General features: G+C 36.1%; 1 protein-coding gene across 10 annotated transcripts in view; it reads left to right on the top strand.

The window, feature by feature from the left end:
* Positions 1–22,195, top strand: part of MCTP2 (multiple C2 and transmembrane domain containing 2) — a 254,637-nt gene that overhangs the window by 201,193 nt on the left and 31,249 nt on the right. For 7 of the 10 annotated variants that reach the window (XM_077124089.1, XM_077124091.1, XM_077124090.1 and 4 more), the window contains 2 exons: positions 6,449–6,571; positions 13,689–13,730. In XM_077124089.1, coding sequence (XP_076980204.1) covers positions 6,449–6,571; positions 13,689–13,730 — 165 coding nt within the window. Of the gene's footprint in view, positions 1–6,448; positions 6,572–13,688; positions 13,731–17,272; positions 17,348–22,195 lie in introns of all 10 variants that reach the window. The other 3 variants (XM_077124086.1, XM_077124088.1, XM_077124092.1) reach the window with 2 other exon arrangements.

Genomic DNA, 22,195 nt, shown 5'->3' with positions numbered 1-22,195 from the left:
TTTTCTTTTGTCTTCCAATCCATATGATACATATATGTTCTCTTAATACTAAACCCTACCCTTTTATGCATTTTTCTTCATGAGTAAGTGTAGAGTTTTTAAAATACTTTTTAAATCAATTCAGATTATCATATTTTAAATTTTGTCCTATTAATCTGGCTTGCTTCCCCAACCTTACTCACTGTTTCATAATATATATTTTATTATTTCTTTGCCTCTTTATTTTTAAATTTCTTTCTCTTTGTTTTATTATGAACAAAACAAAGAAACTTAGATAAAATAGTGCAGTAATTTCTCCAACACATGAAGCTAGAAATTTTCTAATTGTTACCTATTTCATTTCCCTATCCTTAAAGTTATTTATAGATTAGGAATTTTAACCATACTCTAAGTGCTTGCTGTTTCTAAATGCCATCTACTGTGTAAGTGGGATTTTATTGTTCTTTTAAAATGCTAACTATAGCTACAAGGAGGAAAAGGCTAACAGAAACAGGGATTTGGAGCAAATAAAGTTCTTAAGCACTGTTGGTAAGAATGCAACATGGTACAACCACTTTAGAAAACTCAACAGTAGGTCTTTAAAAATTGAGCATACAGTTACTGTAATTTTCTGCCTTTCTACCCCTAAATATGTAATAAATATATCCCACAATGAAAACTTGTTTGCAAATGTTCATAGTATAGCAGCTTTATTTCGAGTAACTAAAAAATCCGACAACAGTCCAAATATTTATCAACAAGTGAATGTAGTATACCCCTACCTACAATGGAACGCTTCTTAGAAGTAAAACAGGACAAGCATGATAGGGTGTTTAGATCTAGTGTTTGAAGCTCAATTTCTTTGACACCAAAGACATGTCTCACTCTCCCGTCCAGGTCTCTCTGGTACAGTGCATGTTGCAGGTACACAAGTGCAAAGGATATGTGCCTCCCCAAAAGGTATAACTTCCAAAAATTGCCTCAGTTCTTCAGCTAGAAATACTTCTTCAACTTCTGCTCTGAAACTTGTTTGACATACCTCTTATAAAAATAGGTACTTCAAAAATACAAAGAGAAAAAAAATACATAGATAATCTCAGGTGAAGAAAAGTTGTAAGAGACTCTGTTTTTCTAGGGAAAGCATTAAAGATAGAAATATCTTGGGGAGGCAGTGATTCCAAGTCAGCCATGACTGAGGATCATAGCCAGAGTTGGCACAGACACTATTTACTCTTAGACAAGTACTCTAGATAGTGTTTCTTTAGTTGTGATATGAGAAGGATATTATCTCACTTAGGTCACTTAGGTAGATAAAGCAGGCTATATCTACCAGGTTTCATTTTGAAGTGGTCTGAAACTGACTAACTAGCTAACCAACCAACCAACCAATAAAGTATCTCATTTCAATGTAGATAACTTAGGATGCCAAGCCAAGGACACAGCTGTTACTCCAAATACTTTGAGCTCTTCTTAATTGAAATTACCTGAAGATTCTGTTCTTCTGTCCTTTGAGAGTGGCTTCACGACTAGGGACTAGCCAAATTATATGAAGCCAAGTCTCAGAATAACTTTCAAACACACTGCATTTTTTAAAAGACAGAACATTCCAGAAATGAAAACTTGCATACATATTTCCATGAAAATAGTATTTAAAAGGAATTGAACAATAAAACCAAGAGTCTCATTTGAATGTATATATTCTAGCATAGTTGTTCATACAAAATCATAGATTTATATATATATATATTTGTATTTCATAAATAGCAAAGCATAACACAGAGATTTTGAGATCCAGTTAATATGATTATTATTGGCAGAGTAGGACTTTGGTACAATATTGGTCAGAGTAACTAGATGATATTAAATTGCCATTTCCACTTTGCAGTGCCTTAAGATGTAATAATACCTTAACTACATAATAGCAAAATTAAATGCTCACTTATGTTAGAAAATTAAGGAGATTATATATATAAATCAAGTTATAGCTTATGAAAAATCTACTTTCTAGGAAGTTTTCCATTCCTATGCCCCAAGTTGAACACTAGGTTTAAAGAAGGAGAATGCATTTCATAAAAAGATTGAGGCTATAATTAAAGTAAAAATGAAACATATTTTGGAAGAAAAACATAAAAATTAACCACTACCCACTTCCCATGCCACCTACCCAAACTTTGACCTTACTGAACTGCTGTGTTAAAATAGAATCAGAAAGCAACATCCTGAGAAGCACAAAGGAAGAACTAGTTGATTTCTTTTGATCATGGCATGGCTGTTTCAAAGGCTAATGACTTCTAGTGAATACTCAAGGGATTGAAAGCTATTTCATCTGAGATGTACTGAAGAAGGGCATAACTTTCTGTGAAAAATCCCTGGAATGGCCCTTGCAACAGCAAGAAAAAAATTGACAAGAAGCAGAAAACACACACACACTCACATACACACTCCTTTCAGGATATCAATTAAATCAATATATTTGCTACAATAAAGAATAAATCTAGATATTTGAAACAGTTCTATCTCTCGAAATGATCATATGATCTTTAATCTTTATGGACAATTATCCTGTAAAAACAGTGCATAATTTTGGGGAAAATCATATGCATTTATTTTATAATAAAGGTATTAGGTAAAGGATAAACAAAGTTATTCTACTTCCATTCCAGTAAACACCAGGGTTAAAGAAAGAGAGACCAATGTAAAAGTGACCAAATGCATGTTCTTTTTTTTTTTTTTGGTATGGGCAAGTATCGGGAATCAAACCTGGGTTTCCGTCATGGCAGGCGAGAACTCTGCCACTGTGCCGCCATTACCCACACACATTTTTAAGAGAAAACATGAGTAATGAGCAAACTGCCCCTTCTCAGGAAATTATAATTGCCTTTCTTGTCAATATAAAAAAAAAAATCCACCCTATATATCAGCATGCCATAGCAAGTCTGTAGAAAAGCACAATTAAAATTCAGCCCAGGTTTATCATGTCTGTCTATAAGATTAAAATCTTCTATGGCTTCCATTGGCATTGGCAAACTATAGCCCTTGGGTCAAATTTAGCCTGCTATCTGATTTTCATAAATAAAGTTTTATTGGAACACACTTACACCCATGTGTTTACATATTGTCTATAGCTACTTTCCAGTTACACTGGCAGAGTCGAGCGGTTGCAATAGATACCATATGGCCAACAGTGCCCAAAATATTTACTATCCGTTCCTTTGTAGAAAAGTTCACTAACCTCTGGCTAATAATTTGACATTTAGGCCTCTTAATTGAGCATCTGTCACCTTCCATGAACTATAATTTGAACAACAGATAAAAATCAGCATTCCCATGACCAGCAGTAAGCAAATAAATGTATAAATTTAAAAATGGTCCCATTCATGAGAGCATTAGAACTCTAAGCTATTAGGGAAAAAATGAATAAAGCATATGCAAGAATATGGTGAAAATAATAAAAGCCAAAAATATATCAAGAAAAAACAATCTTTATGATTTGTAAGTCAATATCAGGATGTTAATTTTCTCCAAATTGGTATATAAATTCAGCGTTTTTCTAGCAAAATTCTACCAAGAATTTTATGGAACTTTATAAATTGATTCTATAGTACAAGTGGAATAGCAAATGTAAAAAAAATATCCAAGACAATTTTGAAGCTATACTAGCAAAAATGTGCTCACCGTCTCATCTGATTACTAAACTACGATTCAAAAATCTGGTATTGGTAAAATAGGAAAACATACCAGTGGAAGAGAATAGAGGGTCCAGAAAGAAGAGCCTGACCCATGTGGGAACTTGGTATATGACAGAAGTGGCAATGCAGATCAATGAGAAAAGTACAGATCAAGACATGAATTTATTTGAAAAAGTTGACTATCTATAAGAAAAATGTTCATATAGGATGCTTATTTCAAACCATAAACAAAAATCAAATTTGAAACAAAATAAGGACCTCTCTCTCTCTCTCTCCCAAACACACACACATGGAAAAAGGCTTATCTCAGTATGGAATATGAATTCTTAAGCAGCACATTAAAAATAGAAATACTAAACCTAAGTCCAAAGATTAATATGTTGGACTCCGCAAAAAAAAAAGCCACTGTTTGAGCCAAAATCTGCATCAATAACAGAGCAAAATGGATAAATTTCAGACTGTTCATTCCAGTGGGATACCATGTATCAATTAAAATGAATGTATTTGATCTATATGTACACTACCTATAATAAGAAATGCAGAATGAGGCTCACGTTTTTTGTCATTCATATTTTTAATACCCTGTATTGATTTTCTGACACCTAAGATGTCTTCAGGTGGAAAAAATTCATTTTTAGGGCATGGTTGCCTCTGAAAAGGGGAGAAATAGGATGGAAGAAGGATGACAGTCGAAACCAACATTCCAAAGTGTTTTGTTTAATAAAGGGAAGAATAAGCAAATCATGTTAATAATTCTTAATATCTGGGGTGGGTGTGTGCATGGGTATTTGTTAAATTAGTTTGTGCAATTGGTTTGTGCACATTTTCATTATTGGAATATTTCATAATTCAATCTAAAATAATGTTTGGGGCATCGGTGAGAAAAAATAGACTTTAACCTTTCTATGTTAGAATAATCCTGATACTAACATTCGAATAACAAAAAGTAAGCAAGGTAAGTGTAATTTGTGAATATCTATGCCAGTAGTCCTCACATATTATCAAGTAAAATGCAACGGCATATTTAAAAACTATTACATTTCAGAAAAGAAAGGATTTCTCACAGAAAAACAAGGTTGCTCAATATTAGGAGGTGATAAGTATAGCATACCATACTGATGTTCTAAAATAGGGAAAAAACTTCCCCATAATTTCAGAAAATACCAAAAGGTAAGGCACCATCCATTCCTGATTAAATAAGCCTTTGTTAAAATCATAGTCTTCTTGTTTAAAAAATTTATTAAATTTGGAACAGACACAGAAAAGTATATATAAAAGATTTAAAAGATATAAGGAATAATAAAATTAATACCTATATGCCAACTTTTTAGTTTACAGAGAAAAAAAAATGGCTTTGTGTGATTATTCGTGTGTATTCTTAATGTGGTACAATTTCTATGGATCAAACCAAACGTCTACGTTATGCTTAAGGGTGGAACAATGGCACACTAGAAGCATTTTCATTTAAGTCAGAGATTAGGCAATGATATCATTATTGCCAGTTTTATTTTACACTGTTCTGTTAATACGAGGCAATGAAGTTACGTAAGAGAAGTCTAAGTTCTGAATATTAGGAAAGGGAAGGCAGTGAGATTCCTTATTTGCAGATCATGTGCCTGTATTCTTAGAAACCCCAGAAGGATGAAATGAAAAGCTATTTGAAACCATAAGAAAATTCACTAAAGTTGCTAATTAAAAAAGTAATGTATACAAATTATTAGCTTTAATATGCAAACAATATCCAATTAGAAAAATATAATGGAAGAAATAATTCCTTGCAAGAGCAACCAGAAATAAGCAAGGAATTCATCATATCTACAAAAAGAAAACCTTAAAATTTTAAAACAAGTTTTAAGTAATAGGTAAAAGTACTGCTTTGGGGAAGGAAGATTCGATATTTAAAATGTAGTCATTTACCTCATTGAAGCTGATGTGCTACCAGAGTTACTTTTTTGAGAACGTATGAGCTGACAAGGGCTAACTACAAATATTATCTAGATTACCTGTGAGTTTGGTAAAAACAGAGGCTGGAGTAATTTGCCCAAGATTTCACCTCTGATTTATGTTATAATAATATATGTTCCTCCAAGGCATGGCCTTTCTATAATTTCCGTTTTGTTTGTAGCAACTCTGTAATCTAGGCACTTAGATTTCCCACATCTCAAACTCTCAAGAGGCTAATAGAAATTCAGAAGCAAACAGAAATTGGGTGGGTAAACTCATCCCGTGCATGATATAGAGAGTCGTAGCCAATCATTTTCTTATGAACAGATAGTCCCAGGGTTGAAAGATTTTTAAAGAGTTTTTTTTTAATTTGAACTATTTAGATTTTAGATATTGGGAGCGAATTTAAAATATACTCTTCCCAGGTCATTTGAACCTCATCTGCTGACACAATATGACCCATGGCCTCCCTCTTTGTAACCTTAGTATCTTCTATAATGCTTTACCTAAATTCTCACTCTAAATCCAGTAGAGAAAACACTGAATAGGGTTCAGGGGTAATGGGTTCCCAGGTATGGAGCTATTGTACCCCATCTATTCCAGAGTATGGCTGGACACCTCATGTCTCTACTCTGCCTCCTCATTCTGCTACCAATTCCAAAATTGAATTAATTATTGTGTTTGTGAGTGTGTATGCACATGCGTGTGTTAACTTGTTGGGAACTTTCTTTTTAAATCAATCAGGTCTACTCTCCTTAAGCAAATGAGTAGAGATTAAAGATGGATCCACCACTCTTTTATCAAGCAGCCCTTTGTTCTGCTTTGTCTTTGATCAGGTGTTTTTGGTCACTGTCTGGAATTTTGAACTATACATGATCCCCCTGGCGTTATTGCTGCTCTTCATTTACAACTTCATCAGACCCACAAAAGGGAAGGTCAGCAGCATCCAGGACAGCCAGGTAAGCCAAGATTCCAATCAGTTCTGACCTTGACTAGAAAAGAAAAAGTGTTTGAACAACGTCACACCGTAGCTCTAATAAAAATGGCCCAGGTCCATTGTGTTGGAGACATGCGCAGTGCTCACTGGGACCCATTTTCCAGTGGAGGGCTTTCATCGCATGCAATCTTGCATTTTCCTTGGATAGCATGAGTCTGAGCCTAAATTTGAAGCAAGAAGGGAGGCTTCTGGTTCTTGGCCATCATTTGAACATGCTGACAGCACCTCCGCATGCATAACATGTTTCATCACTTGAGAAAAACTTTTGGGTCCCCTGAGCCCCTGCAGGACAAAGGCACTGAAAGGCTACCCCAGGCCTCTTTGCTTAGGCATTTCATGCACTCAACTCTGGTTTCCCGTGGCCCGAACGCTCAGCAGACTCTCAGAGGCTTGCCAACTTGTAGGGCAGTCAGTGAAGGAGTGGGCATGGGCCCCTCTTTACCAGTGCCCAATTTTTTCTCACAATTCTCTAATTTCCCATGGTGTTGAAGGAAGGACGTGCGAGGCCCTTCTCAAAGACTTTCTCCTTCATCTACTGATCTCATTTCCTCTCTATCCCCCCTTCCCTTATCCCCTTACCCTAGACCATGGGATCTTTTTATAGTCTCCATGGGCAGGGACAGTATTTATGGGATTAAAGTTTATCATCTTGGCTTTCCAGATTTAAGACCTAACTTCTTGAAACTGAAAATCTAAGATTTTGAAACTTGATAATTTGTTTCTGAAAAGATCACTTTTACTTTGGGTTTCCAAAGACTCACAAGGTGATTGTTGTCACCTATTCTTCCTCATTATGTTCTTGCTGCTTAAAAAATGATCTCTGGAATAACGGTAACTTATTGTTTCTTATTCTATATGGGATGGTGAGAAGGTGGGAAAAATTAGTGCTTTGGCTGAGGTAAAATCTCAGGTAGTGTTTTGGTTTGTTAAAGCTGCTGGAATGCAATATATCAAAAATGGTTTGGCTTTTACTGAGGGGATTTATTAGGTTACAAATTTACAGTTCTAAGGCCATGAAAATGCCTGAATTACAGCATCAACAAGATGATACCTGGACTCTGAAGAAGGGCTGCTGGCATCTGGAACACCTCTGTCACCTGGGAAAGCACATGGCTGGCTTCCGTGATGCTTGCTCCTGGCTTTCTCTCTGTGTCCTACGGGTCCTCTCTTTCCATATCCACAGTTTCACACCAGCACAAGTAGCTTCAAATTTCTATTTTTTGTTCTGTTTTGGTCTTAAAACAACACATTTATTCTCTGACAGTTGTGGAGCACAGGAGCCTGGACACATATTTCAATGGCCCCAGATCCCAGTATTGGCAAGGCTGCAATCCTTCTGGAGGCTTCAGGGAAGGATGATGTTATGCCTTTCCAGTACCTAGAGTCCACCTCATTCCTGGGCTCATAGCCTCTTCCTTCATCTTCAAGGCCAGCACCTTTTTGCATCCCTCTCTGCCTTTCACATCTCCCAGAATCTCCTCCTCTGCCTTCCTCTTCCACATTTCTTTTTAATTAGAGAAATAATGGGCTTACAGAACAATCATGCATAAAATACAGAACAATCATGCATAAAATTTCATTGGTGTGGTACATTGTTAAAATTGACAAAAGCACATGTTCATAAATGTGCTATTAACCTAGTCCATGGTTTAACTTAGAATTCACTGCTTGTGTTGCACAGTTCCATGGATTTTATTTAAATTGGTATTCTACTAACATATGTACAACCTAACATTTCCCCTTTCATCCAGATTCAAGTATATAATTCTGTGCTAGTTATTACAACTTTAGTGTAATCATATCAGTAAGATCATATGATATTTGTTATTTTTTGTTTGGCCTATTTTGTTCAACATGATGTCTTCACGCTTCGTTCATGTTGTTGTACTTATCAAAAATTCATTCCTTTTTAATGCTGACTAATATTCCATTGTATGTAAATATCACATTTTGTTTATCCATTCATCAGTTGATGGATGCTTGGGTTGCTTCCATCTTTTGGCAATTATAAATAGAACTGCTATGAACATTGGTGTGCAGGTAGCTGGTGGAGTCCCTGAATTCAGTATTTTTGGGTGTACACCTAAAAATGGGATGGCCAGGCCATATAATAATTATATAATTAAATTTTTGAGGAACTACAAAGCTGTCTTCCACAGAGTACACCATTTTATGTTTCTACCAGCAGTAAATGAGTGTTCCTCTCTCTCCACATCCTCCCCAACACTAGTAGTTTTTCATTTTAAAAAAATAGTAGTTATTCCAGTGGGTATGAAATGGTATGTATTTTTGGTTTTGATTTGCATTTCCCTACTGGCTCATGATGTTGAGCATTGTTTCAAGTGATTTTGGCCATTAGTATATCTTCTTTGGTGAAATGTCTACTCAAGTTTTTGCCCATTTTAAAATTGGTTTGTCCTTTTGTTGGGTTTGTGTTTATATATTCTAGATAGTTAGCCCTTATTGGATACATGGTTTCCAAATATTTTCCTCCCATTTAACTTGAACTATGAAGTACTTTGATGTGCAGAAGTGTTTAATTTTGAGGGAGTCCTATTTATCTATGTTTTCCATTGTTTCTTACGCTTTGGGTTTAAATCTAAGAAACCATTGCCTAACACCATTCCTAAAAATGCTTACCTATATTTTCTTCTAGGAGATTTTTAGTTCTGGTTCTTGTATTTTGGTCTTTGATCCATTTTGATTTTATTTATGTATCTTGTGTGAGGTATGGGCCCACCTTCGTTCTTTTGCACGTGGACATCCAGTTTTCTCAGCACCTGTTGTTGAAGAGAATATTCTCTCCCAATTGAGTGGTATTTACCCCTTGTTAAATGTCAGTTGGCCATAAATGTGAGGGTTCATTTCTGAGCTTTCTGTTTGATTATATTGGTCTATTTGCCTATCTTTGGACCAGTACCATGCATGCTCTTAAGATGCTATAGCTTTATAATAACTTTTTTTTTAATATAACACCTTTTAACAGCAGAAAGTGTGACTCCTCTAACTTTGTTCTTCTCTTTTTCAAAATGGCTGTGGCTATTTGGAGCCCTTTACCCTTCCATACAAATTTGATGATTGGCTTTTCCATTTCTTCAAGATGGGATGGGGTTGCAATTTGCTCTGTAAATCACTTGGGGTAGAATTGACATCTTTGCAATGTTTAGTCTTCCAATCTATGAATATGGAATATCTTCCATTTATTTGGGTCTTCTTTAATTTCTTTGAACAATATTTTATAGGTCTGGATACAAGTTTTTACTCCACTGATTAGATTTATTCCTAGATTCTTTTAGTTGCCATTTTAATTGGAATTATTTTCTTGATTTCACCTTCTAGTTCATTACTGGTATAAAGAAACACTGCTGATTTTACAGTATTGATCTTGTGACCCATCACTTTGCTGAATTCATTTATTAGCTTTAGGAACTTTATTGTAAATTTTTCAGGATTTTCTGCATATAGGTTCGCATAATCTACAAACAGGGATTATTTACTTCTCCCTTTCCAATTAAGATGCCTTTTATTTCTTTTATTTACCTAATTGCTCTGGCTAGAAATTCCATTACAAGGCTGAGTAACAGTGGTGACAGCCGGTACCCTTGTCCTGTTCCTGGTCTTATAGGGAAAGCTTTCAGTCTTTCATCATTAGGTAGGATGTTAGCTGTGAGTTTTTCATATATGGCCTTTTTTCATATATGTTGAGGAAGTTTCCTTCTGTTCCTAGTTTCCTAAGTGTCTTTATCAAGAAGGGGTGCTAGATTTTGTCACATGCCTTTTCTGCATCAATTGAGGTGAACATGTGTTTTTTTACCCTCATCCTATTAATATGGTATATTACTTTAATTGATTTTCTTATGTTGAACCAGCCTTGGGATAAATACCTCTTTCTCATGGTGTAGAATTCTTTGAATGTGCTCTCAGTCTAAGCTTTACTTTACTGGGAGGTTTTTTTTTTAATTACTAATTCAATCTCTTTACTAGTTATTGGTCTGTTTATATTTTCTTGAACCAGTGTATATGATTTGTGTTTTTAGCAGTTTGTCCATTTCATCTAAGTTATCTAATTTGTTGATGTAGGGTTGTTCATAATATCCTATTGTAATTTTTTTCTCAGTGGGTTTGTAGTAATGTCCCCTTTTTTATTTCTCATCTTAGACTTTTGAATCCTCTTTTTTTTCTTCACCAGTCTAGCTAAAAATTTGTCAACTTTATTACTCTTTTCAAAGAGCCAACTTTTGGTTTGCTTGATTCTATTATTTCTTTAATTCTCTATTTCATTTATCCCCACTCTAATTTTTGTTGTTACCTTCCTTTTGCTTGCTTTGAGTTTACTTTTCCTTTTTCTACTTCTTCCAGTTTTAAGTATGTCTCTGATTTGAAGTGTTTCTTCTTTTTTAATGTAAGCATTTAGTGCTATAAATTTCCCTCTTAGCATATCTTTGCTGCATCCCATAGTTTTGGTATGTTGTATTTTCACTTTCATTTACCTCAGGATATTTCCTGTCCCCCCTTGTGATTTTCTCTTTAACCCATTGGTTGTCTCAGAGTATACTGTTTAATTTCCCGTCTGGGGGTGTGCAGTCTTTCTGCATACCAGCTCACTGAGTGCTGCTCACATCCTTGAGCCCTCGCCCCTTCCCCTAGACTCACCAGAGTTCAGTACTGTCAGCATGTAAGAATCATCCTTTTCTCAAAAAGGGTTTCATATCTAATTTCAGCTATACATGGCACTAGTTGTGAGAACCAGTATACATCAGGATTGTACTTCCCCTTTTGCTTTTTAAGCTTCACTTTGACTCTGTATTTGTGTCCGAATTGGATCTGAACTATCTCACAGCTTCCTATTTTCCCAGTAGCTCTCAACCAAAATTGATCAAGTGGATTGTAATATAAAGTTGGGAAGAAATTAAGTAATAAGATTGTAATTTTTATTTTGATGTTGTCGGAAGTGATTATGTGACCAGCTTGTATAGCAAAAACTAAAACCTTAGTCAATTTCTAGTGAATATGTATATTGTTGGTAGCAGCCTCACTCTGGATAACTAAATCTATACCTCTGAACAAAATCAAGATTTATGTTAGAGATAAATTAGGAGGAGAGAATTGGTGACTTACTTTACAAGGAAATGTTCAGTAACTTTTATATATGTAGCAAAATTTTCTGAAACATCTTAAAACTTTGTTTACAATGACCTGGTAGCTCACCACTTTTCCGGGAAATTTGTGACTTGGGTAATTTTATCAAGTAAGGAATTTGTTCCTCTGGCTTCTGCGTGTTGGAAACTGGAGGCTTCTTGATATGGCAGGACCCTGAAAGATATAAATGGGATTTCTCAGAGCCATTGTCAGTACTCTGAGGAATTACGTAGAAGTGGTAGGAGTGCTAGAGTAGTATTTCATGGCATTATTATATTTATATGTATCTTTATTGAAATAAAACAACTGATGATTCATTTATAATCATAGACAATACAAATGATAGGTTGATAATGAGATGTACAGTATTGAAATGCAGTATGAATGATGGGGTGGTTAGGTGATTTCACATATAGATGCACAACCTTCCCCAAGGATATTACGTGGTATCTCGAAGTCCACCTTGAGAGAAAGAATTCTCTGGTTGACTGCCGCATGGCTTCTGCCCTTGACTTTTTCTTAAGAAACATGTTTCTCATTCAGGGGCTTAAGTAAAAACACTCAATTTTCCATGGCTTATTGCTTTTTATCTTTAATCAAAACATTCTTAGGTAAAATGAGCCAAATAAATATAGATTACTCAACAGAATATTAAAAAGAAGTGGCTACGTTATGGATCAGGAAGTTTTTCTAAGGTAAATTGAGATCTAGTCACTGAAGGCATAATGACTAGAACATTTTTTAGATTAAATGGCAAAATACGTGCTTTTACATTTCGAGGGGCAGAATGAATCATTGAAGCCAGTGTGTTCACTATCCCTCAGCCAAAGAGAAAGGTCTCCTTATTAACTAAGAATCTCATTTGCTTTCATGAAACACACTTGCTGCAATTGGAGAATAGGTTAGTTCTCCTGAGGATCAATGAATGTCACACGAACCGCTAGTTGGAACTCAAGAGAATGCTGAGCTGTAAAGCAGTACCAGCCCTGGAGAAGTTTCTTGATGACTTCTCATTGGTTTTATGGAGTATAGCAGAATACTATCTGGAAATTTCAGAGTTATTTCCTTTTTGGAGCGTTCTGTTGACAGTTCTTTTTCACTGTGGGAACAATGGCATCTAAATAACATACCTGACCTTTGTGAGGTTCAGCAGAAAGGTAAGTGTTAGAGCTGCAACAGCCTGTGGTTTTCTAATGCTCAGCATGTTTTCTGAGCTCCCAAACCCATCTGATTGTATACCAACGTGTGGTAGCTTTTTAATACTGTGCTGATATATTACAAATTTGCCTATTAAGTAACCCAGGGTTTAACCTAATCCAATCAAGCCTATTGCCAGCATGCCTGGCACCGCAGTGCCTGAACTGAAAGCCAGGCATCTTAGGTCTAGGAGACCCGAGTCTAGAGTTCTGGTTATTCACCCCCTTCCTCCAAAGCCCAAGGAAAACGATAATACCTCATAGAAACGTGTACCTTATTCTCAAGATTGATTATATTCTACCTAATGCATTTTCTACTGTCTAATGTTTCAGTAATGGTCCCAAAGGGAAAGAGCAGTCATTATAACAACGAGCCTAGTACAAACGGAGTAAGGTGTTCTCAGCCTCAAAGCAGCAGTCGGTTCATTTGTCAGAATGAGAACAAGAACTGTTTACAGAAAGTACAACTCAACAGTGCATTTTTAAAGCTGGATGCCTTCAAAGGGCACTTACCTAATAGCTTTATTTATAGTTAGCAGTTTTATGTAGATTATGCATATTGTTTATGGTCTCGCCACAGTGTCCCTGAACTTTACGAGTATTATTTTTGAAGAGGTTATAATGCATTTTGAAAATACCAGGGCTTAAATTGTGTAGAAAAACTTTAAGGCTATGTATGAGCTTAATTTCCCTTTAGAAATTTCAGTCGATGTGTTATTAACAAACTGTGGGTTTTCCTTTCAGGAGAGCACAGACATAGATGAAGAGGAAGATGAAGATGACAAAGTGAGTGTGCACAAGAAAGAATATAAAGAGGAACATTAATTTATGAGCTGATAGTATTCTTTCTGGTTGAGTCTCTTTCTTTCTCTCCTCTCTCTCTGTCTTTTTTTTAGTATTATAGAATGACTGGTATAGTGATATTCTTATAAATTAAAGAAGGATATTCCTTTTTAAAAGTAAGGTTGAAAGGGAGTAAAATATAAGCACCAATTGAAAGATTGTAAAATGCATGTTTATGGGCGGCCTTTCATTTGGCTCACGCCAAGATTAACCCTCTCCTTTGGAGATAAAAGGTACCTCAGGAAGGCAAAAGTAAATCAAATGGCATTGCTGTTACTATAGCTTGGTGTCTGCACTCAGTGGGGTTGGTCACCCAATTCATAGCTTGTCACTTTCCCAGCTGTTGCTGGCAACATTTTCAGCTCAATGCCTGTGTACATCTGTCCATTTTCTTCTCCTGGGAGAATCTCTCAAATCTGCTGCTTTTGTTGTCATTATGCTTTCAGACAAACCTTCTGGAATAAAAGGAAAAAAGTGAAATGCCAAATGAGATGCTACTATCTTAATGGACTTCCACTCCCCTAAAACCTGTGTATATGTAGGGTTTGGGATGGTAGAATATAGGAGACTTGTGGGAGAAGAAAGGGGGAACGAGGGAACTTTAAGAGTAAGTATGTGACATAAAAATGCCCATAGAATAGAAATGAATTCAGAGACAATGGTTTCATGACACAAAGCCTTAAAACTCATTTAATGGACAATGTGGTTTTGCCCATTTGAAGCAAATTGGATGGATTACAAAGTATATCTTATCCCTCATGCTAAGATGATCGCTAATAGCAAAATAATAAAATAAAGTATAATGCTTTTCAAAAGGGAATCAACCTTTTTCCAAATAGGTGTCACTCAAATCTTTCTTCATCAGTTAATATTAGCAGCTTCTGGTGAAATACCCCATTGAATACTGTAAATAATCACAGCCAAGCCAAAGTGCATGATGGCTGATTTTACCAAAGAAAATCACAAGTATTAATAAAATTATTTTAAACCCCTACTATGCAAAATTCTAAATATTTATAAACCAAAGCCTAGCAGTAAGGTCGATTTCCTTCTGTTTGGCCGAGCCTGCTTAAATAGCCTCATATGGAAGAAGATACCACCCTTCATTTAGGGGCCGTTGTGACAATGTGTCTTTGGCCCATCTGGTAAAGAAGAGCATCCAACAAGAAGGCAACAAATTAAAAAGTGATATTCAGTAACTGTCAAGTGACAGAATCAGGCCAGAAAGTCTAGACCAGTGGTTGTCAGGGTCTAATCTTCCACTGGGGAGCCTCCAAGGGCTACCTGGGGGTCTGAACTTTGTTCCAAGCCTTTCTGGGCAAGAATGACCCAGGGAAGAGATGAACCCCAGCATCTACAGGGATGAGCCCTGGAGCTGTTGAGTTCATCCAGGCCTGGTCCTAAACATGTCCATTGTATCAACCCATCCCACATTAGCAAGTGAGGTCAGCAGGAGAGCTGTCCTCGCTCCCTCGCAGGGCAATTCCATTCTTGAGATATTTTATCATTATGTTTTAATGGGGCCTTTTAATAGCTAGAGCAGGACCATGGTGGTTTTGCTTCCACTGTTTTATATTTCTGTGAAATCTTCTAAAGGAATGAGTCTAAAACAAAAGTTGATGCCTCTTCTGTGTAATGTAATCTCTCTCTCTCTCGTTAGGGAAGACAGGCAGACTTCTCAGTCCTTGTCTATATCTTTCACTCTCAGAGATTTATACGGTAGAGAGATCTTGTGGCTGAGCAAAACTCGAGCAACTTTAAAACATCTTGTTCACACATCCACATGTGCATTACAGGACATCATTTCTTTTTCATGTCTAGCAGAATTCCGCAATTAAGATGTGCTCATCATCATCCTGCGTGCACAGCCACTGGGGGACTCCCATCCATGGCGTGCTGTATCAGAGGTTTTACCCACAGGGCCCTCCAGGCTTCTGTTGCATGTTAGACATGACAGCCCATGCTTCTGGGAATTGTAACATGCCCTGTGAGAGATGGACTGTTTACAAATTATAAACACACAGCCGTTTAATTCAAAACCAGAAGAGGAGAGAAACTCCTTTCTACCCAAACTATCCATCTCGAAAGTGACACTTCTTAATTGCCAGCACCCCTTCCCACAAAATACCATCATGGATGATCTTGGAAGATGAAAGCATGCCTGGACCCCTTGGCAAAACTTCCTCAGGAGATGATTGCTTTCCCATATTCTGCCTGTCTCCAATGCACAGTCCAGGACACAGCCCGGGGTCTGTTATACTTTTATTGTCTGGAACAGGGATTGTTGTAAAATGACATCACTGTGGCCTCTTTCTCCTTCTCATTGTTAAAAGTGCATGATTGGAACCTGTGTTAGAAACCAGATTAGACTCCACATTTTTTTCTTCCTTTCTTTTGTGGGCTTTCATTTATAGCATAGTGCTTTTAGATAACTAGTAGTTTTGGCTTTTAGGAAACTAAACCTACAAACTAAACTTTTTAAAAGAGGAGACCCTTCATTCTCATACCTGATGGTCCATGTAAGAAATTGCTCGTTACCAGTATTGTTTGCTGGTAACTGCAGAACAAACTGATAATGGCTAAGTTCAGCCGACAGCAATCAGCTGACATTTCCTAGTTGTATTAGATTCCATATGTGGAATCCTTCCATGTGGACTTTATTTGTACGGATAGATTACAATGAAAACTGCATTAATTTTCTACACAGCAAAGGTCAGTAATTGAAGTATGAACCAAGAAACTATTGTATAAAATGCTGTCTCCTCATACTTAGGAGAAGTCATGCCAGACAATAATATCTCGTGTTCATTGCTCAAGATATAAATACTTGCATTACAGTTTCTTTCTTATTTCCAGCCCAACAATCACTTACATAGAATATTTCAGCTTTACTATTAACATCAAGCATAATGAATCATAAGGGCATGTATAAAAAAAAATAAACTGCTTGTTGCTATCAAGGAAGAAATTACATTCTAAGGCCTGTATTGTGGAGTTATTTTGTTTGTTTAACTGGGCTATGAGAAATAGGACTTCAATGGCCCATTTTTCTTAGGATCGTCAATGATGTCACAATTGCCTGACAGAGTTTTGGGGGAAAAAGTCACCTTTATCAGTAATAAATGAAAAACAGATAGTGGTATCATCCTGTAAGGAAACCAGAAATGTCTCCAATACATTTTTGTTGGTTGATGTATGACCATTTGGGATGAAAGGATGCAAATGAATCTCTATCTTATTTTCACAAATTAGAATGCCATCATTAACATTTAAATACATTGTAAATCATCAATTTCAGTGTTGAAAATGATTTCCCTCCTCCAAGCTAATCGGTCCACTCACCATTACCCAGGCAGAGCCTTCTTAGAGGGAGAAGCACATGGCATATGTACTTAGAACGAGTTCTTACTGTAGAATAATCTGCACAGGACTTTGGAGAAGATAGTTAGGCCTTTCATGTCTCATTCCCTGTTTCCTTGTTCCAGAGAGAGAAGATGATCTATAGTATCTCAACCAGGGGAGACTGTTGTCCTGGGAAGAAGTCTCCTTACAGTCTAATAGTGGGAGTGGTTTTGCTTATGATTTCCTTCTGCCTTTTAAGAATGTCCAGAACACAGAAAATTGGTTTCGTTAGTGATTATTTTTAAACCATTGCCTAAGCAGTGATACTTCAAGATGGGAAAATGTGGTATTTTTAAGAAAATAAAAGCCAGAGAGTATCTTTGAAAGGCTAGTCATTAATATCCACACTCACACGAAAACACACAGTTCAGGGCACGTACAACCTGTGTATAGGACGCATTTTAGAAGACCTGCTGAGGGATAATTTTCAAGGGAATAGAGTAAATGATCATTCTGATGTAGCTCCTTTAGTCTGATTTAATATAATTTTTAGTGCTAAATTGATTTAATTGCTGCCATTCCTACCACATCATTTTTACCCTCAAGACTTTAAAAGTAGGGTGGATTCCAGCCAGTTCTTAATGATCAGTTTACGCATGTTTTGGATGAGAAGGAGTTTCCTTCTTCATTTCCTGAAGTCCTTCAATTTTCTCAGATTTTCATCTTAAAAATAAAACTTTCTTAAAGATGTTTTGGCTTCATTACCTTTAGAATTAATTCAGAAATCTCATAGATATTATTAACCTGGTCCTTTGGAGCATTGTTCAGAGTTGCCTACTTATATCAGACTTACTCATATCCTTAGTGCTTGCAGATCTATTATCACAACTTCTACTCTAAGAGTTATACTTGGCACATTACACACAGTTATTCTAAAATATGATATACTAGACTGTAAATTATCTCTCTTTCTGTAAGTTGGTATACACTGTCTAATAGAATGCAGCCAGGAGCTCTGGTGTTTTAGTAATCTGCTGCATCTAGGTTTTACATTTCCCAGTGCCTACATTGTGGAATCACACTAATGTAGAATGCACTGGATGCCATAGCCTGATTATCCACACAAGTTATTGCTTTTCTAAGGATAACAGCCGTTCCTCATCGCTTTCTTAATGCAATTCCCTCTGTTTCAATGTGGTTCACCCAACATTCCAAATATCCAATGAGTATTTGAATTTATAAAATTATTAAAGTTTCAAAGGAAAAGTACTAATTTAAGCAATAATTGAAATATGGTAATAATTGAAAACACGACCATTGGAGTAGGCATACTTAAAGAATTAAATTAATATTAATAACTATTTACACAGCATTGACAACTTATAGACTGCTTTTATATGCTTTCTCTCATTCAGTACTCAAAAAGAACCATTAAATTTGATATTTTTCCTATCAACAAATGAACAAACCAAGGGTGGGAGAAATGAAATAACATTTCTGAGAGTTCTCAGGCAGTCTCAAACCCAGCTCTTCTGACTTAAATCCCATTTATTTTTAAACATACCAATTGTTATGAAGGAGACATGCCGTTAGTTTATTGCTCCATTTTTCTACACTGCTATTGGTGATATTTACAGGGGTTTCCTCTGTTACAGAGATTCCAGGGGTATAATGTATATAAACAGAAACAAAGCTCTTACGGTTAATAGGAACAATGAAGCATGACTGGGATGTTTATCAAGGTTTGGATGCCATGTTAGGCAGTGAGGAGGAAATTCCAGGGCTGCCAATGGAAGTTGATGTGGCAGCCGAGTCTTAGGGTAATGAGAATGACCTGTTATGTGGCTTGATCACATAAATATTTTCTTATATCTGCCCCACTTCTCATCCTCAGTAAAAACTAAAGGGTGCACACAGCTGAATCAGCAACAGCATCTCATCATGGATTTATCTGCAATAATTATAGTTACTGAAAACCATTAGCCTTGTTTACTTGTTAATGTCATGGAATTCTGTTAATTAGCTCAGAGAAGCTTTTAATGAAATCCATCTTTCCATGGACCAAGTTCCAAGTATTTTTTTCCTAAACTTTTCACAATTTTTCAATTGTGTTTTATAAGTATTTTCCTTATTTTACTTTTCTGACCCTCCTTTTTGATACTAGGTGAAATTCATGTAGCACGCTAAAACATGCATTAGTAAATACACATGCACTGTGTAAGGGCATTCTATAATGTAAAGAGAGTTAGAGCAGTATAAACCCCTTAGAAATGATATTGTTCAAAATGTAAAGGTTTTATTTTCATTTTTTAAACAAATGTACTACTTGAGAAGGAACTCATCCCCTGAAAGACTACCAACTTTTTTTTTCCATTTTACTAACATGTACCATTGCCTGGGCTGTGTGTGCATGTGTGTAAATATGTGTGAGTGTGTGTGTACACCATGTCTCCTGGGAAGAGGTCCTAAAGTCGGTTCCCAATGCATTAAGCCAGGATTCCCAAAGAACAATTTTTAATCTCATATATCAGAAATATTGCTTTGTTTTTCTTTGTTATGACAGATGCTGAGAGGTTTTTTCAGGCTAAATGTCACTTAATCTATTTCTAATGTTTATAATTCCTCAAGTTTTCATATTGCTGGCTTTTAATGTCAGTGGGATGAAGCAGAAACCAACATATTCTTATTTAAGGTGTAAAGTTATATTTTTGCATCTTTAGTCTAGATGACTGAAATTACTGGGAGGATCTTCAGATGTTATATTTATCCTTTTTGAAAATATGTGCATCATGTGGCAAATACTAAACAGTTTTTAAGCACATGAAAGGGTATTACTTGACACGGTCAATTTTCAGGAATAGCTCTCTGGTTTTACTTGGGATGTAAATAAAGTGATGGGAGATTTTCTTATATCAGAGCATGCAGGCAAGATTTAAAGTTACATGCTAATATATAATTAATTCTCAGTTGTAAATTCATTTTGATGGTGTTAATTCTCCCAGAGGCTCAAAGCTAGTTTATTCCATCTACAGTGCTGTACTCATCGGAGATATGAGGAAGGCAAAAGGACCTAAAAGAAAGAAAGATTGGACTCCTGAATTATTTTTATTTTGGGTTTTGTTTTGGTTTTTTTAAAAAACATGAACAAGTTATGTGGCAAAAGCAGCAATGTTGTTTCAATTTAACTGTTTACAAAATGTAACCAAAATACTTAATTCTTTTGATATTTTATGAACAAATTGACAATGAAAAAATATTGATTTTACTTTCAACTTTCTGTATATATATTTAAGTTAAAACTTTGGAGTTTACCATTATTTTTCTTACTGTGAGTGCATTTCTTTCTTCAAAGCCTATACCAAAACAAAGAACCTTATGAGATTTGAATTCTGGGTTTGAAAAATTCCATGCCTTCATCTCCTCAGTTATAGGTGATACATGCTTGTCCATAAAGTGGACTCTAGATCATAGGAATTGTACTTATGCTTTGACTTTTTTTTTAATCTGTAATGAGAATATCCATTCTCTCCCAAATGTAGGAATCTAAAAGTGCATGTTTAGTCACAATTATCTTGTTCATTTATGTAATCACATCAGTGACCATCACTATTTGTATGACACATTTCCTTCCATAAATTGGAAGCCTTATATGGTAAGTGAAAATGTAAGCACATGTGATAGCAGTTCCGTCTTCCTGAATGGACCCCTGTTACTCGTTTCAGTTTGGTAGCGGCAGCAGATGTAATGTTGTGTTTGCTAAACTGTGTTATTGCCACATTTCGTGGTTCAATCTGAAACGTGTAAATAAAGCCAGCATGACGCAGATAGATCTGCCAGCTGGTCTTTCCTACCACTCGGAGCAACATGAGTAGACTTGTCCTGGAGGATCATTTCTTTTGAAACTTAAATTAACCCCAGTATCCCTGAAGTTAGACAAAAGGTTATTCATTCTTTTTGTCTCAATGCCTTATTAACAGGGAAGGAAACTTATATTTATGAAGCACCTGGAATTTGCTAGTGCTTCTCACATGCTAAAATATTTAATCCTCATAACTCTTCGATCAGAGGTAGGGATTATGATCTCCCTTTTCCAGATAGGGAAACTGGGACTCAGAGAGGTTAAGGAGCTTTCCACAGTAGCAGAGCTAGTAAACTCTAAGACTAGCGCTGAGCCCAGTTCTTCCTAGCTCCATAGACTAGTGTTTCCAAAATAAGTAGGCCTCTGCAGTCTGATGCATATTAGAGGCTTTTCTTTGTTTGTTTTAACTTTTATCTATTTATTTTTATTTTTATTTTTTTTACATGGGCAGGCACCAGGAATCGAATCCGGGTCCTCAGGCATGGCAGGCAAGCACTCTTACCTGCTGAGCCACCATGGCCCGCCCAACTTTTATCTATTTACGTAGACTACCCTAATTACCCCAACTTCTAAATTAAAAAATGTAAAGAAACATCTTTCTACAAATGTTTTCAAAAAGAGGAATGATTGAGCACAAGTTTTCATGAAAATTGGGCAAAAGAATGGTGAAAAGGAATATTAGGTAAAATTATGTGACTGGACAAAGTGTCTCAAAATTATACGTTTCACTATATGGAAAGTAGCAAGGAAACAGTGACCCATAGATCCCAAAGAACACATATGAGTTGTGAAATGTCCACTAGAAATCTGTAGGACTTCTTGAAATGGAGAGGACACACTGGAGTTGCCAATCCTGGTTTGGAATTCTTTGCCACGTACTGTGTGAACATAGGCACATCACATAACCTTTCCAAATCCTGGTTTCCTGTAACTGGAGATATTTATACGGAGCCTGTTTTGATTTTTAGAAGGATATAGAATATGTCCATTAGTATATACTCTGCCTTTAATACATCGTGGATCTCGTTGAAAGAAAAGACCCATGAAAGCAATAGTTTATCACATTAAAAGAGGTAAATGGTTCACCAGAGATGGTGAGAAGAACAATTGCCACTAGAATGATTAAATGGATAGAGAAGTTATGCAAATCAAGAGAACAAAAACGTTTCAGTATTGGCTAGCAGCCCTAGAAGACGTCACAAAAGCC

This window comes from Tamandua tetradactyla, chromosome 12 (genome assembly GCF_023851605.1).
Source record: "Tamandua tetradactyla isolate mTamTet1 chromosome 12, mTamTet1.pri, whole genome shotgun sequence".
NCBI lineage: Eukaryota > Metazoa > Chordata > Mammalia > Pilosa > Myrmecophagidae > Tamandua > Tamandua tetradactyla.
Note: the sequence above shows the minus strand (reverse complement) of the source record. Positions and strands in the feature narration are given on the sequence as shown.